This window comes from Brassica rapa, chromosome A01 (assembly GCF_000309985.2).
Source record: "Brassica rapa cultivar Chiifu-401-42 chromosome A01, CAAS_Brap_v3.01, whole genome shotgun sequence".
Classification (NCBI taxonomy): Eukaryota; Viridiplantae; Streptophyta; class Magnoliopsida; order Brassicales; family Brassicaceae; genus Brassica; species Brassica rapa.
Window position 1 is genome coordinate 26,106,797 of NC_024795.2, and position 18,734 is coordinate 26,125,530.

Genomic DNA, 18,734 nt, shown 5'->3' on the forward strand with positions numbered 1-18,734 from the left:
GCTTTTATCATCAGATTAAAAGGCTCAAAAGATTCATCTGCTCTCCATGTACCTCCCACTTTCTCCCCATTATGCAGGATATCATTAAAATCCCCGAAGACACACCAACCTTCCTTTCTATTTACTCCAATGCGGGAGAGCCTTTCCCACAAGTCGCATCTACTACTCCAATCCGAAGGACCATATACACAGGACGCATAGAAAGAGACTGAATCTAACTGTATTATACAGTCCAAAAGGTTTTTATTCACTGTCTGGAACTTGATATTAACAGATTTTTTCCAGAAAACCGCCAAACCCCCCGCATGACCAACAAGATCAACTGTAAAAACCTTATCATACCCCAGCCAAACCTGAAGATCCACCAAGACGTTTCTACAATTCATAGTCTCCATTAGGAACAACACCTCAGGGAAATGTTGTTTACGCATCTCCCTTAGGCGAGGAATTGTCAGACCCTGCGGCCGCCCCAGACCCTGACAATTCCAGCTTATTATGCTCATCTTGGCTGCGGCGATCCCTCATTCGGGATCACCCTTGATTCCTTTAGCTTTGCAGTTTTGTATCCACGATCATCCTCCACTAATACCTTCCTCTTGCTCCCTATCTTCTCACTTCTCGATCCTTCTCCATACAAAACATTCAGAACTGACGAGGTTTTGGCTTTCTGCTCCTGCCTTTTCCTTATATAGGGTCTTCTTCTCACTTTTTGTTTCTGTTGACAAACCCCGGATGATCTAGTCAAAAGACAAGCATCATATTCCGTAGAGTCTGCAACATCACTTTTAGACTGAGAAGTCTCGCCTCCAGACTCCAAGGAAAAAGGAGCAGGAGCATAATCCATAGGCCTTTCCTCAACCCTCCTTTTATCACCCATATCCCCCAAACTTAGGTCGCCCAATCTTTCAAAAGCACTGCCCTTACTACCTGCCTTAAAAGCTGACGCCATTAGCTTTTCTGAAGGGTTCACAACCTTTTGTGACGCATCCCCTGGAGAGTTAAGATCAAAATCAAACACTATTCCTTTTCCTTTGTCTAACTGCTTTGTAAACACGGGAGCTTCTTCCAGACGAAGAACTGTCTTTTGGGATATTGGGTTACTTTCAGCTTGAGCTACAGACGTTCTAACCCTTTCAATTCTCACCAACTTATCAGCTTCAGATGATGATAACAGATATCTTCGCATTTCTTCTAAAACTTCTGGAGAAATCTTCCATCTACCAGTTAGCTTACAAAACCCAACCTGCTCTTCCCTTAGAACCCCAAAAAGAGGATCACCTTCTTTCAGCACAGGCTGAACCATCTCCCTGTCCTCCATAGCCTTAGCCCTTCTTTCGTTTGATTGATCTCTTCTTCTTCCAACTATAACAGGACAGACTTGCTTTTCATGGTTCAAGCTCTGACACTCAAAGCATCGTTTCCTGATTCTTTCATAGCTGTAACAAACCACCGATGTTCCCCCTTCCGGAAGATTAACAACTTTAGACGTTCTCAGCGGTCTTGAGACATTCAAACGAACTTGAACCCTAACATAATCTTCTCGTTGGGGTTTGTCAGGATCAAAAGCTACTACCTTCACTTCTCCCGCTAATTCTCCCAGAGCTGTAATAGCCTCCTCTGTATAATAATTGACAGGTATATTCCGGATTCGAACCCAGACTAAGATATACTGAAGATAATCAGGTGGAGGAAACTCCATCCATCGATCCAAGGCCAGAGTCCAATCATTAGAAGTATGTACCCCTTTCTCCAAGACCTCCAACAGATCATGCTCATGATCAAATATAAACTGGAACCGTTCTCTCGATAGAGCTACACCACGAACTTTCCCTTGTTTCTGCCACTGCCGCGGCATATCAAGGATAACCGTTGAAACCTTCTGACAATCCGGATTCAAAATCCTTCCAATTAAACTTCGCGAATTTCTTTCAGAAGATTTGAATTGAGGAAGATTTGGCATCTGAAAGGGTTCGTCTTCTTCCTCTAGAGATAACGCCAACATCGCCTTATCCATCGCAATCGACATCTTGAAATAAAATTAGATTGATCTTCACGCGCCACCGATAAAGCCAGAAACTTTTAAAAGTTAAGAAGATTGATCGGATAAAGATAAAACCAAACGGTGTTTTTAGATAACTACAAGCGTTGTTTTCAACCGGGTTATAAAACCAAAGCTCCACCCAAATAAGAAATGATTCTTTTTTTGAGAGAGAATTCTAGGCCCAAACAAGGGAACTCTTCCACCAAAACCTCTATTATCTAATGATTTTAATTAGGAGTTTTATTCTTGGCTTTGGTTATATTTCATCAAGTATGTGACAAAAGCATATTTTATATTTGGACCAAAAATATTCGAAATACTCGTGAAAAGGAAACGAAGTCGTATATATTAATCTTTTGGAGTTATATATTCGTACGGGAGTGAAAACTTAAATGCTGGTAAGATAGGGTTAAAAGAGTTTTGGATTATAACGTAGTTTAACGTGTTAAAAAGGTTACATGAACTGATAGATTGGCTTATGGAAAGAAGAAAATAGAATTAAAGAATCGATGTGCGTGAATAACAAGCTTGTGTTGTCCCTTTCTTTTTTTTTTTTTTTCCATCTGAAAGTTTATTAATGGGTCAATGTCCAAAAGGACAGAGCCCAAAACATTACACACAAACGGCCCAACAGAAAGGCAAACTATACAAACCAACTAAAGGCCCGTCAAGCCCAAAGAAACCCGTTGAGGAGAAGAGTGACACGACGTCCACCACGCGTACGGTCGCCCAGCGATGCATGTACACGCGTCAAGATGATGGTCACTTTCGTCCACCGGTAGCAGGGAGGAGGCGAGAGGGAACTCCGCCGTCAGCGGAGAAGAAACCCTAAACAACCACCAGATCTACGCTTCAAAAAACCATAATCGACTTCAATCGATCCCTTAACCTTAGACGAAGGATGAAGGAAAGAGAGTCAATCAGACTGAAGAGACACAAGAACCGTAGATCGAACATAATCAGGAAGATCCTGATGAAAAGCCGCCATCAACACGAACGGGGAGTGTGACGCGGAGTCAAAAGCCGACCGTCCATTACCGAAGGTAAAGACGCCGGAAGCAAAAGCCGACCGTCCACCGAAGAAAGATGCGACGCCGGAGTATGATATCCGGCCGGATAGAACCGTCACCGGAAAAGCTTGAGCGACGGAGTATCAAACACCAAAAGAAACCGCCGCGGAAATCAGATCGACAAACTTTCTCTCTCTGAAAGGTTTTGAGGAGATAAGAGAGAGAAAGCTTCGGTCTTATTCAATTATGTGTTGTCCCTTTCATATCAAATGAACGCATTTCAAATTTTCAATAAATAAATAAAAACGGTATATATTTAAGTATTTGACTGCCTCCATTACACCCAACATAATCACCACATCCTCTTCGTATTTAAATACCCTATTTGTTTGTTATATATACTATTGAAATGTCAATATGTGTTGCAGTCAATAATTCAATGCTGTGTTTACATGCTATCATGCAATCAACCACGCATCATTAAGTGAACTAGCTATTATATGGACTTCGAAGTTTGGCTGAGATTAATATAATGTAATTAATTTAACGTTGATGAGTTCACACGCACGTAAATGTACAGATGTAAAACTAGAGCGAGGTTTCGAGGAACCACGTACTAGTTTTAGTTATTTGAAGCATGTGAAATGTAGTTGGCTCACGTTCTCTTTTCACGCTACTTTTTAAATATTTTCTTTTAGTTTTCTAATTTTTAATGCAGAGTTTTCTAATACGAATAAATAAACGAATACTGAAACATTTATGTCACTAGAAAGAGATCGTATAAAATTCACCGCTAGAATAGCACTTTCATTGATTAGGTCGTATATATAGTACATATAATTCTAGCACGACTCTGAAACTTATTTGTGAAATGGTCCCGGGCTGAATCATCAACATTCACGTTATTATTGCCGTCTCTTCACGCTGTTTTTGTATTTTTGTGACATTATTAACTTGTCTGCTACTAACACGATACAGACGTTTGCGATTTTGATCATCAAGTCACGTCAAACAAATACTCCTCAATATTTTTTCCTTTAAAATCGAACGAGTAGTTTTTTTCCTTTCTTCTAAAACAACCAAAGATCACATAAAAAAGTTCTAATAGTTGCCATAAGGCTATGTATGCGACACACACACACATACGCAACTACGCACCAGCTTCAGGAACAATAATCTTTATTAATACTAGATTATGTAATAGTACGATACTGGGTGTAACATAGTAAGCTTGCGAATCGGTAACTGAAAGGACACTGTCGGTAGAAAAATAAGTTATTTTATTTAGGTAACAAATCTTAAAAGTGGAGTCCACAAAGAAAAAGACAAAACTCGGCATTTAAAAACTTTTTGAAACATTAAACATTACACAAACACATCAACATCGCACCGCCGGGCCAAGCTTTATTTTTCCTATTATTTAATTTTTATTAATTTAAATTTAAATGCGGGCCGCTTTGGGCCCACTCCTGGGACCGTTTCCCTTTATTTCCCCTTCTCCAACACGTGAATCTGATTCCATGCTTGGAACTTTCCTCAACTTCCATTTTAAATATCAAAGAAAACTCTCCATCTTACACGTTACTATTTTAATCCATCAGTTAATCAGATATTTATGTATATAATACAGTTCAAAGTATCGTATGCTTGCAGGTGACATGCTGATATGTTAAAATTTCACGCAATAATATTAAAGTTATCTGAATTTAAAATCTTTATTGGATGTGCTTAGAACCGACTTTTACATTTTCTTTTATTATCAGTTTTGAAAATTATATCGGCATGGAAGAGCTTAACCTTTTATAGGTTGTGTGTTATGTGTGTCGTCATCTTTACCATCTGATATAGTACATCATTGAACAATGGAATTTTTCTTTTTTTCTTTCTCAAATGAACTTTCATAAAAGTCAATAGAATACAATAATTCTGGTGACACATTACACACTCTAAATAATATAGTAGTCAGGAATAGTATTAAAGAAAATTAGTTAGATTTCCGAGTGGGGTCACAACCTAAAGTTTATCATTTTTTGGAATTTCTCATTCTTCTAGGTTTTCTTTTTTTTAATGGAAATGATATAAGTCATCTTTAACTTTCAATGTACTTAGATGAATGAACATGATTCACCTTTTTATATTATAAGCAGTAGTAATGTATTCCACTACTTGGTTTTGAATATTATCTATGAAAAAGAAGAAGAAATTTCCACGGCAAAGACGGCATTAGAAAAGTTATACAAATTAATATCATCATCATTTCGAAATTGATTGATTTGTGGGTCGGTTTTCATTTGTTCTGTAGCCTAACCTCGAACAATCAACGTCCCTACTTTATTAGTTTATATAATTATATTACAGAAAAATCAAATATGCTTTTAGACAAAAACTTTGGATGAGACCTCATATTCATAAATGGTGTACCATGTCAAGTTGTCAACCATGGACCAACGATGATATCGATGCCCTCCTTTCTTTATCTTTTCTTCTTTCTCACAAATCCTTGGCAAATATTCTACTTTTCATACCAAAATGGAACCCAACTTTCGGTTTCTATCTAAGTCGTCCATACTCTGTGATGCAGTTAATAAATTAGTTAGTTGTGATTAAAGATGTCGACTGTTTATTTCACTTGAAATTGTTGCATATTCATGTATGTGATTGTGCTTTTTACAAGTATCAATCAAATCCTAACCGGAGGGGTGTTATCAAACCAAACCTTATTTCACATAGGCCCAAGAGCTAGTAAACTAAAAGTAATCAAAACTTAAAAAGAATACCTTAAGTAAGATTGTAAAATGTGAAACAAAACTATAAAGAATTAGATTTGATAAAAAAAAAACTAAAGATTTAGTAACACAGAGAAAAATAGGAGAGGTGATTAGAGAGATAAAAAGGGGAACATGATCCTCATTTCTAAACTTTATATTGTTCCCTACTTTGTGATGTGGGAGTTTAGTTGACAAGTATAGTATATATAATTCGTATCAATTTGCAAAAGCCACATTATAATACAATTTCTTAATGTGTCATCTTCGTCAGGTCTTGGATCTATCAAACAATAGCAATTATATACATTGTAGTGACAGATCTAACTGTGCTTTTGATTGGACAACAAAAAGATGCAGTTAAATAAGAGGTGTGAGAGGATATCAAGGGTTTAAAGTAAAAGGAGTAGCCTATACCACTATTGCCCAGTTGCCCTAATCCTTTTTCTGATTTGATTTTGGCAAAATTAATTTTGTACATACGCAAGTATCATCCTCTCTAATAGCACAAAAAAAAAAACAAAACATCATGTGGTTAGATGAAAGACATAATTAGAAGTTTATGTTTCTATCCAAGACAAAAAACATTATATGGTTAAGACATGACACTGATATATTTGATAGGAACAAGACATGAACATTTACGGGTAAAGACTGTACTTTCGTATGGATGAATAGAGGTGAGAAAATAGTTTGGTTGTTGTCCACATTAGGAACCAACCACTCGAAAAAAATCTAACCATTAATATCATGCATAGTTCTTTAGTGGGGGCAAGGTGTAAGTATCACAATTCACACACAATATGAAATTTCAATGTCGATCTACAGAAAATGGAGCTTAGAATTCAAACAATTATTATGTCCCTTTTCGTACGCATGTGAATTTAGAAACAAGAGCAAAGCAATGCAATGATGGTATGACGAAGAATAAATTCACAAGATAGATAATTAGAGTAAAGCTAAAGAAAAAAGTGATGGAAAACACAAGATGTTCGTCGGCTACTTTGTCAAAGGGAGAAAAATAGTAAAAAGACAGGCTTGAGGTCGAAGATGAGTCCACACTAAATTAAAAATAAGCAAGATATCATACATATCCTATACACATGGAATATTCTTTAATTGTTTATTAAAACAAAATCACGAAGATCACTATTGATTATGATGATTTATGCGATTAAGATTCCAATAAGAGTTTAGTTTATTTATTATATGATGATGATGGTGATTAATAGTGGTGCAAGCAAGGAAGATGAATGGTGTGAAGTGATGGATGAATGGTGTTCTTAGTGTCCAGCAGGCCATGACAACAACAAAACACGATTACTTAATTGAATCAAGAAAGCAAATATGGACCCCATCTACCACAAAGACGGACCATAAAGATTGAGTCCCTACAAAATCAAGATGCCTGAGTTGGATGATTGTGACACACTTTATTTCATCTGTAGGATCCAATCAATAGTGTGTATCACCATTATAATATTAACATGTTACAGGTGAGTGGAAAACTAGTGCTTCGAACTTAGCTAGGCAATGTGATAAACTTGCAATTTTAATAACATGTATTGCGGATGGATTTCATAAAATCCAAAGTGTCGCATATCTTTATTACCTTCCACTAAGTGGTGGAGGCGATGACATGTTCCAGTTCAGCTGGAAAGATTGGTTTACCCAAGTCTTTTCGTTTGTAAGAGAAAAAGAAGAAGATAGAAAAGAATATGGGGCAATCAAACATACTAACAATAACTCCAACAACTTAATAATTAGACATCCATATGGTTCGTTTCAAGCCCATTGAACAAAGTGCATCGAGCATGAACGAATACTATACATCGCAAGTTGAGACAGAAACTAATGGTCTACCTGTAAAACCTTACTCAAACAGCCCAAGAAAAAAAACAAAAAGGATATCATTATTGAAAGAATCTCATCAAATTAAGTTCTGAAACGGAGAATATTCATCAAGGAAAGAGTAAAGCCAAAACTAAACCGGGCCAGATAACTCTAGATTGAAACTAACCATAAAGAGTCTTAAGAGGGAGGTAAAGTAATTGAGAGTATCTTTAGATCCAGGTTGTTGGACCCAATTTCGGTCAGTACACTAATGGGCCGCGATCAAAGATATGGGCCATAAGGAACTGAATCCCATAGCAAGCAATCGAGTTCGAAGACGAAGAACTTGAGGTCCCGGAGATCGCGGAGCAGTCCCAAAAATCGCAAAGCAATTACGAAGATCAAGAGGCCGACTCGATATATATAAAGGAAGGAGAACGGACATGAAGTTGAAAACCCTAAAGAGAACTACACACATACATCGACCTTGTTTTCATCCCAATCTTAGGTTATTTCTTTACCGATCTCATTTGTATCATTCAATCTAGTTCAATTCATTGTATTCGATCTTATTCATCAATAAAGTCCATTTTTACCTACTGAAAACTGTTTACATCGTTGTGTTCTAAAGATATTGTTGTCTACATCATTTGTCTTCTTTAGATCAAACTCCCGATCACTATAGTTTTGTATCTCCTAGCCATTTCTAAATGAAATGAATTCACATTTTGACAAAAGAAAAGACATTCAACGTACGAACAATTATATATGTATCGCTCATAGTTTTGTCTTCAAAAGATTTATTGTTACCAAGAGCGTAAAAGGAAAATGTGCGTCAAATTATATAGGAGAAACGGAGAATATATAAATATATATATTTTATTTTTTTGAATGAACAGCTATTGAAAGTTTACAAAAAAATAACAAAAAACAATAGCTATTGGATAATGATGGTGCTGCCCAGGATCGAAACGGAGAATATTATTATATGGATCAATATGGGTACGTATATATATAATCATGGAAGTTCATATACACAATAAGATACATATAATATGTATATAACAGAAAACTGATGATCACTGATCAGTGTATCGTCCCTTGCAACATCCAACAAAAGGTCCAAGTTCTATACTAGTAATCAACTTATCAGGTTAATTCAAGACACCTAACTAAGAAAAGAAGGGCCGAAAGCAAATTCCACAACAGATCGTAACTCGTCCCAGTTCTCGTAGGTTATATCGTGAATGTTGTCGTTTGAGAAATGTGGAACCGTACTATCGACTTGTGTAGTAATAGTTGTGTCCACTGGAATGGGCTGGTGTTGATGGGGCGTTTGGCGAAGCTGGAAAACGTTCCTCTCATAGTTCTCTTTGCGTTCCATAAGGTTGATATTATTGGTACTACTACTACTCTCATTGTCACCAAAACTGATATAAGCTTCTTGATACTTAGATTGTTGCGGCTTCATGCGTTTCCCACCTGCTAACTCTCTCCAGTCCGGAGTGTATTTTCTACTAGACACATTTCTCTTGAATATCCGGCACAACGTCCACACTTCCTGCAATCAGATATCATATGAATCAATTAGGGACGTCCTGACATCTCTGTGACCTAAAATAATTATGGTAGAAAAGCTGAATGATTGATACATATATGTATGTTTTGAATAGTTTAGAGGCAAGATAATGCATATATATTAAGAAAAAATTTGAGGGCTAAGAAGAATATTTCATTTGGCTGTCCCGCGGTCCTAGAATCCATCATGAGCATTGTGATTTTTTTTTTAATAATAGGAAGATTCCACACCGAAGTTCATAACTATTTGATATGCTTAAAACGTGTAGCCAACCATAATGTATATGATCATGCATTCATTATTGAGTAGGTTACAAACTTACAGCGTGTAGCAAGGAAGAAGGAGTAGGGTTAAGGAGAGTGGAGCCACCAGGGATGGTATCATTGGCTGTTGGGAGGCGAAACTCGTGCATCATCCAATCTGTCTTGCTTCCTTTCCCGGCGCTTCCAAGATAATAAACGAGTGTCTTCTTTAGACCAATCACGGCTTTGCTGGAGCCATCGGAATAGACAGGCTTATCGATTCCTGTGGCTTTCCAAAAACCGGAACCAGTCACTCGGTTCGGTCTTATGCTGTTTCTGTACTTCCTTCCTCTCCTGCAGAAGAAGTAGCTCTCCTTCTCCGTATTCCTTGAGCCTTCAAACAAACACACCTTTAGTAAGCCGCTTATAACTAGATTTTTATGTGTTAAATTTTATTACGCAAAGGTGCATGAGAGGCGAATGCCGAGTGAAACTATACTGGGTGCACTAAAGAGAAATTTTCATTAACTATTATATTAATTCATGTAATTTTACATAGAAAAGTACGAAAAAATCAGTGGGTGCATGGGCACCCAGTCCTCCCTCTTTGGCTTAGACACTAAGTCTTTCCTTTTCTTTTGTAATGAGAATAAACACTAAATATATTTGGTATACGCATGCAAGTTACATGGTTTGGAGTACAAGAAACGAGAGAGAGTGTGAGCGAAAAAACTTACGAGGAAGATCCCATGGATCGAATTTATAGATATCAATTTGGCTGATTATCTCATCTATCTTGCTGGATTTCTTGAGGAATACTTTCTTAGAGAGATAAAAACCTACAAGCTCTTCATCGGTCGGATGAAACCTAAACCCTGGAAGTTTTAACACTTGTTTCTCTTCTTCTTCTTGTTCTTCCCTTCTTGTGTCCCATGATCCCATCGCCTCATCCATGCCTTTAGTTTACTGTTTTATTGTTTGGCTTTTAGGACTCTTACATTAGAATCTTCTTGAGATTGTATAAAGAGAACATGTGTCGTGTGTGTTCATTTATATGAAAAAGATCGATATGGTCAAGTCCTTCCTGTTGACTTATTAATCCCTTCTTAATCAATTATCGGACCCAGTAAAAGTCTTTTGAGCATGAGATTTTAGAATTAGTCTTTTTCGCTACCTAATATGACGCTTTCACCCTTCGTTCACTAGAGGCCAAGAAGGATGCCAAGGAGAGGACTGACTTTTGATCACACTGATTTAATTGTTTTATGTTCTCTATTCCAACATTATCTGACGAGGATTCAAACAAACATTAAATTCCTTCTAGGCTCATCATTACTGTTTGCATATTATATTCTCGGCCAAGACGAAATTATCTATCTATCATCATGACTTTTGAGGCATAATTTCTACTTCGTGCTCGCAAAGGTGAGATTTGTTGTATGCTTTTGATCCGAAACTTTTAACTTGGACAGATGAACAAAAGAAAAAGAGAAACATGAGGATTTAGTTCTTTCAATTTTCTATTCTGTAATTTCTACGAAATTGACAATGTCCAAGCCACCTAATGAAGACCGAATATTACCACTCAGCTCCATTCTCACTTCTCCAAAAGATTTTAACTGGTTATTGTTTCAACTTAAGTTTACATATCAAGCAATTGTTATCTCTTCTTGAGACGAAAAGGTAACTATTTGACTTAGTTTAACAAATAGTTAGTTCTCATTTCTATTTCAATATTTAGAATAGTTCTATGGAAATATCTTATAGTATATCAAAGTTATAAAATAGCAAACTTAATAAATCGGAAAAAGTGATCATCTGAGAACTTCTATTCTGATTTGTATTATCCAGGAATTTTTATGTTCTTACTATTACAAATTAGAATGATTAAGTTTCCACCAAAAAACCTTGTTGGATATTTTCCCACTACGAAAAAAAATCATGGAAGCCACAATTTTAACAAATAACAATTATACTGTATTTGAATTGGTCAAAATTATTCTTTTTATTCTCATTCTAAAAAATACTACTTTCAAAGTTTTCTATCCGATTTTTCATGTTTCGATCTTATACTCTACAATTAGACATATATCTCAACATTTAACTATTTAAATTAACCACTTAACAAAGTCCTAACTATAAACAAACTAACGGTAAACAGAATAAAATCTAAAGAATTTTCAAAAGTCTTGATATAAACAATAAGTTTTCGACCAAAATAATAAATGATAATATCTTCAATCTAGCTCATACGATGATAGGTTAGATGATTTGTGTTTTTTTTGTCACATGCACTGGTGGTGATAACTTATAGGTGTGAGTTAACTATCAGCAAACCGCGAGGCTACTAAATCTCTCGATAGGAGAAGTCTGCTTAATCAAAGCTATGGAAATATTGTCAAGTAAAGACTTAAAAAGTGGTGGAATGACACTGTAATACTATTTCTCCTGTTGTAAATAATGCTCCCATAATTATTATTCTCTAAAACAGAAATTTCCAATGCACTGAAGAGTTTCCCATTAATACGTCGCTCATTGACAAAACTCATTAGAGAAAAAGATATTCAAGATAATGTTGGTTCTGACTTTTTTGCCCAAAACTGTACAACATCTTTAGAAATGCTTTTACCTTTAGTTACTTTTATTGGAGTGTATAAAGATTTAAATTTAAGTACTAAAGTAATTTTGATGTAAAAGAGAAGTAGGGAACCATAAAAATAGCAGCCAGTATAATAATTGTTACATAAATTAAGATCATAAGACACCATTCAAATTTGGAATGAACATAATTTTCCCTATTTATTTGTTTGTTAAAATTTGTAGAGTCAATTCGTTGCGGCTGGTCAAGTCAAGAATAATTCACCCAGAGTCATCAATGGTTGACCCCAAGTTGTTCAGGTTGGACATCTTCTCCATCTACTGTAAACCATATTTAGTTTATCATTTATAAGATGCTTAGAACGTCAAAAAATGTTATCGTGGAAAAGTAAACCAGCACATACATATAAATTGAGTATATATAAAGTTATACCTTAAGAGTTTGTCCCACTCTCATAAATGCTCTAAAATTTAAGAAGCATTGAAATTTGTAACTGAGAATACGTGCCATGGGACGCCAAACAAGAGGGAGAAAAAAAAATGCGAGTGCGACGAATCGATGATGTAAGAATACGATGATCAATCTAGTATAGATTTTTCTTTATTCGGAGAAAGATCCGAGGCAATTGGTATAATCATGATGGCTCGTTGATTAAATCTGATCGTGGACTGACTTTGAAAAGACAAAATTACATTGCACTACTTTCGTCTTAAACTGTTTCGTGTATAAATTAAAATTTTCAAAATGGTTGTAGCAGAAATTAATATGATTTGCGGTTAGCTAATACTCCTATGATACAAATACAGTTGGTAATGGTATTGTCCGTACATAATAAACGTTATGATCATACATAACAGTTGTGTAAGATATGCGTGTAAGAAAGCTAATCTTTTGATAGTATATTCTTATCTAAACACGTCATTTATCATAGATTTATTTGAATTCGAGTTAACGAGTTTTAATTGACCTTAAGTGAAAAAATCATATACTCTCTTAAAAACAAATGATATTTTATAGAAGGAAGCAATGGCACGAGCTTTGAAAATCTGAAAACGTCCAACGTCACAATGTTTTGAAGTACGTTAATTAAACACAGGGCCGGCTTACAAGGGTGACAAGCGGTACGATCGCCCCGGGTCCGAGTCCGTGTCCCCGTGTAATGATAAATAAGGGGTCCAATTTTTTATAGATCTATATTTTTATATATAAAAAAAATTATAATACAATAAATAAAATTGAAAAAGGCCCAAAAGTATTTGATATGTATATAGTTTTATTTTTATTACAAAGTATACAAAATATTATTGATTAGATATGTATATAGTTTTATTTTTATTACAAAATATACAAAATATTATTGATTAAAATTTAAAAATATTTTAAACATTATCTCTATATAAATTTTAGAGAGTAATATTTTTTTTTTTGCCCAAGAGCCCCTAACAGTGTTGAGTCGGTCCTGATTAAACAGACACGTTTCACGATCACGTCACAACTAGAAATGTTAAGAATTCTCACGCTTATGTCATATGGACTTTCTTCAAAATTGTCGCATTTTAAAACGGTATTCGTTTCCTTCTTTTATAGTCAACAAAACAATTGTGTGCGACCTAGACCCGAGGATACGTCTAAACTCAAAATCTCGTATGCCATGAAAACGAAATGATAAACTGAAACAAAAATTTCAAATTAATAGGAAAAAAAATGAGTCTCGTTATATAAATTGGAAATCCTTACAGAACCTGGCGAAAAGAAAATCATTACAGTGAAAATCATTAGTTCCGTCATACTAGAATTTTGAAATATGTATAGGGATGTTAACATAGATAATTATCCATAGGTTTACCCAAACCCACTAATAATAGGTTGGGTCATTATATGTCTAAAACTAATTGGGTCAACCATGGGTAAAAATTTTAAAATCCATATTTATGTTGGGTAAATACAAAAAAGTAATGGTGTACTCATGGGTTTTCAATTATATTATTATATTTTTTCAATTTTAATTAAATTATATAAAATTTACAAAACCGTTTTTTCCGTCAGAAACAAAAAATAAAAATTTTCACCAAAATAAAAAAAAATTATTTTTTCGTCAAAACCGTAAAAATAAATACTTACCGAAACCAAAAAATGAGTTTTTCTATCCAAACTGACTGCCAAAACCGTAAAAGCGAGTTTTCTCGCAAAAATCAGAAAATCCCACCAAAACCACAAAATAACTTTTTCCGCCAAAAACTGTAGAAACGAATTTTCCCGTCAAAAATACAAAAACTAGATTTCCAGCCAAAACCGCAAAAACAAGTTTTCGCGTCAATACCAGAAAGATGAGTTTTTCCGCAAACTGCAAAAATAAGTTTTTTTTCCTTCAAAACCACAAAAAAACAAATTTACCGACCAAACTGGGTTATTTTCTGGGTTTTTCAACCCGGATGTTTTTGGGTTTTCGCGGATTGGGTATAAACTGGGTTGGACTATTTGTGGATTGGGCCCCTACGTTAACATCCCTGTATGTATTGGTTTAGAAAACTCAACCAGCATCCTAACATGCGTGTAAATTTCATAAAGTTGCACCACGTACGTGTTATTGAGTGCACACGAAGAAGGCATTTTCCTTTATTGGGATCGAACAAACATAAAGAAAACAAAAAAAAATTTGTGGTTAATCCTTATAAAAAAAGAATTGTGGTTAATTTGGCACATAGACACTACACTGATAGAAGTGGTAATAGTATCAATCGGCACGAGCAAAGTCGAGAGATTTCTTGCCATCGTGTGGTTGGCTGAAGAAGTTGTTCATGTAGTCTTGAAATAACACCTCTTTGTAACGAGCCACCCCGTCACGTTCCACCACTTCGGGCAATGGACCAATCTTCTCCGAGGGAGTAGGTGCCGTGAAAATAGGCACAGAGACTCTCGATCCGATGTTTGTGGTTCGAACCCTATGCTCCGCACTTTTATACTTCCCATTGCTTAGAATCTGTTGATAAAATTTTATATAGTGCCTTACTAAAGTATTCTAAGTAGAGACGAATCTAACATTCTATATAAATAAATATAACTTAAGGTGTTTTTTAAGTATGGGAAACCTGCAAAGTATCGCCAACATTGATGACTAAGGCTCCATTGAGAGGAGGGATCTCAGCCCAGTCACCGTTGTCTGGTTTAACGTAGAGACCACCAATGCCATCTTGTAATAAAACAGTTAACATTCCCATGTCGGAGTGACGACCGACGCCTATAGTGAGCTCGGGGCTGGGACATGTTGGGTAGTAGTTCATGTTGACCATTTTGGTCCCCACCAAACTGTTCATTCTCTCTTCTTCTAGTATCACTCCTACATCCTCCATCAAAACTTCAACTATTCTTTTCACCATTGCCATTGATGATTTTAGGAAATCAAGTGCCACCTCTCTGTCACACATAACACATATACGCATTAGCAATGATAGAATATAGCTTACTTGCTATTTTAGTTCAAACTAGCATGCTCTACTTTTATAACACAAATTGATGTATTTATAACAACTGGAACATGAAAATGTGACCGAGTTTGCTCGGCAACAAAGTTTTCTTTATCCATTCTTCGAAAGTGTATTTATGTACTTGCTTATGATCATATTTTAATAGATTAAATAGAAATCACTCTATTTTTATTAGAAAATGCGTATAAGTTTTTATTTTACCTGCATTGTAGAGGCCAGTGTTGAAGAGCCTCGTCGTCATTGGTGTAAAGCATGCTCACATAATCTTTCCACTCAATGGCCTTCTCCTTCTCTGGTACGAAGCTCGTCCCGTACTTAACTAGCTTGCTTGGACTCACTTCTTTTAGGTAAACCGCTTTGTTCTCAGGAGGTTGTTCGAAAAACTCATGAGCTGACATTTTCAGCAATTCAAGCAGCTCTACCGAAACACCATGGTTCACCACCTGCCATTTGCATTTAATCTTTAAATTATAATCTTCTCTTACTAAACATGCAATTAGTAACCGGGTCAAATTTACATATTCACGCAATATATGACTCATTTCTTTAGTTTTGGTTAATTATATCGCAAAAGAAAATGGCTTACATCAACCTAAAATGATGTGTGTCTGCCATTACTCACCTGGAAGAAGCCAAGCGTCTCAGCAGCTTCAACGATTTGTTTGGCCACCTCCGTGTGGCATGGACCGTCTATCTGGGAAAGATCTATTGGCTGGACAGCTTCACACGTTTGGCCGTTTGGGGTCGCTATTCGCTCAGAGAGCGGTTGGACAAAAGGCTGTGGAACACAAGACATACCAGAGTCTATCAGACCCTTCACGCCATTACCTTCTTTGACCACGAAGTTGAACAATGTGTCTCGGTCCTCGTAATTGGCAGCCATTGTCTCTATGTTCTTCTTTTGAAAATGAATGTTGAGAGGTCCTAACAATGAGACGGTGTATATATACCGACTAAATGTATGGAGATCAGTACTTGGGATCATGTTTTAAATGTAGTTCATACTATGGCTATGAATGTACAGCAGGGGAAACGCAGGAGAGATGCAGGAGAATTAAAAATGCAGAGAGAACTGCAATTTATACCCATTCACAAATAAAATTGCAGAACAAAAAGAAATAATAAAAAATTAATGTACTGCATCCAGACCAAAATTGTGTTGCTTTTTTGTACTGCAACTAAAACAGGGAGGAGGAAGGCTGTCGATATGCAGTTGTCCAATAGGCTTTGTAGATTTTTTTTTTTTTGAAAAGAGCTTTCTAAGATTTTTTTTGTCAAAAGCATTTGCAACTTTTTTTTGTTAACGTTATAAAGATTCAAACAAGCATTTGCAACTTTATTAAATCTATTATCTATAAATAGTATAAGATTTTATTTCTTTTGATTTAAAACAAATTAAAATTTTTACTTATTCTCTAAATATATATTATAACACATACATGCATTTTATGGCTAGAGGGAGTGGATGATAGGCAGGTGACCTACGGTTGTGTAGCATTTTTTTTTTCTTTTTTCTTTTTTTTTAGTCTATTATCTATAAGTGATATAATAATTTATTTATTTTGATTAAATTAAATTAAATCTATATTCGGTAATACTAAGTAAAAAGTTCACTTGTTCTCTAAAGATATATTATAACATATGCATGTATTTTCATATTTTATTTAATTAATTTTTTATTTTAATAAAAGCAATATTTTTATATTATTTTTAATTAATTATTTTATATTTTTAATTGTTTCATATATCTACATCAACTAAAAATAATTCAAAAATCTAAAGTATGCTTTTAGATAGTTTTTTTTTTCAGCACGCTTTTAGTTAGGTTTTCAACGAATTATAAATAATAATGATTAATTTACAGTTTAAAATTAATAATATTTAATAAATTGTACAATTCAGAATTTTTTTTAATATTTTGGATAAAAACTATTCGAGTAATTCGGTCCTCTAGGATATTTTAGATAATTTAAAATACTTTAGGAAAAATATTCGAGTATTTTGAACTTTTTTCTATAGTTCGGTGTAAAGTAATATGTTTAGAATATTTGGTATTTCTAATACTAAATATTATAATTATTTTGGTTCGGTTTCATTTTTTTGGCTAAGAAATACAGGAACCATTCGGTTATTTTTGAAATTTAGTTTTGGGTTTGTTATTTCGGTTTGGTTCTGGTTCGGTTCTCTGTTCTCAGTTTTTATACACATGCTTAATTAATTCTATAGTTGAAACAACTGGTAATAAAGAACCGAAAACTTAAATAAAAATACAAAAAATAAGAGCAAAACAAGAATACTCTTTATAATTTTTGTAATTGTGATAAATTTTCATGTAATTTACAATTTTACTATATTTATTAGAATGATGATATTTTTGTCAAATTATATTTATTACTTATTTATAATAAATTGTACTTTGTTGAGATATTTAACTTTTATTGAAAAATTCAATATGTATTTAATTACGATAATTTATTAAAGGGCAATTGTCAATAATAGTACCTTTTGAAGTTTATGTCTCAAAAATAGCACTAGAAGGAGAAAGTCACAAAAATGACATTCATTAAAGGGTAAAATATCTCTAATACCATTGGTTTGAAATTAAATAAACAAATAAAAATAAATAAATAAAAATAAAAATAAAAATAATAAAAATAAAAGAAATTTTTTTTATAGTTTCAGATTATATGTTTTCAGATTCGAAATTTTTATATTTTTTTTTTTGAAATTTTTTTTTTGAAATTTGTTTTTATTTTTTTTTCAAATTTTCTTTTTATAATTTAAAAATACTTTTTAAAACTGTTTTAAAAATTTTTATTTTTATTTTTTATTTTTTATAAAATTTTAAACCTAATTCCAAAACCCCACCCCTTAACTCTAAACCCTAAGGTTTGGATTAATTAACCCAAGAGGTATAAGTGTATATTTACCTCTTTAATGAAACCTATTTTTGTGAATTTGAGCCTTGAGTGCTACTTTGGGAACAAAAACTTGGTTTGGTGTTATCCTAGTCTTTTTCTCTTTATTAAATTAGTTTGATCTGCATTTGTTCTGCTTGATCTGCATGATCTGCATTTGTTCTGCATGATCTGCATGTTGTGTTTGATCTGCGTTTATTTGATCTGCGTTCCATTAGAAGCCTATTAGTTACAGTGTGGGATCACGCTATAATCACTTGGG

At 34.4% G+C, this 18,734-nt stretch overlaps 3 protein-coding genes across 3 annotated transcripts; all 3 read right to left on the reverse strand.

The window, feature by feature from the left end:
* Nucleotides 1-499: 499 nt before the first annotated feature.
* Nucleotides 500-2,026, reverse strand: LOC103849783. Its single transcript, XM_009126515.2, has one exon. It carries the CDS (start codon nt 2,024-2,026, stop codon nt 500-502), a length of 1,527 nt encoding a protein of 508 aa, XP_009124763.2.
* A 3,051-nt stretch (nt 2,027-5,077) lies between these two features.
* LOC103849721 (transcription factor JUNGBRUNNEN 1) lies at nt 5,078-13,344 on the reverse strand. Its single transcript, XM_009126439.2, has 3 exons — nt 10,208-13,344; nt 9,551-9,864; nt 5,078-9,210 (listed from the first exon to the last, which is right to left on the reverse strand). The coding sequence occupies exons 1-3, from the start codon at nt 10,422-10,424 to the stop codon at nt 8,818-8,820; spliced, it is 924 nt and encodes a 307-aa protein (XP_009124687.1). The 5' UTR covers nt 10,425-13,344; the 3' UTR covers nt 5,078-8,817.
* Nucleotides 13,345-13,644: 300 nt separating this feature from the next.
* Nucleotides 13,645-18,216, reverse strand: LOC103849720 (scopoletin 8-hydroxylase). The gene is made up of 4 exons (XM_009126437.3): nt 16,177-18,216; nt 15,756-15,997; nt 15,159-15,483; nt 13,645-15,049 (listed from the first exon to the last, which is right to left on the reverse strand). The coding sequence occupies exons 1-4, from the start codon at nt 16,537-16,539 to the stop codon at nt 14,804-14,806; spliced, it is 1,176 nt and encodes a 391-aa protein (XP_009124685.2). The 5' UTR covers nt 16,540-18,216; the 3' UTR covers nt 13,645-14,803.
* Between the last annotated feature and the right edge of the window lie 518 nt (nt 18,217-18,734).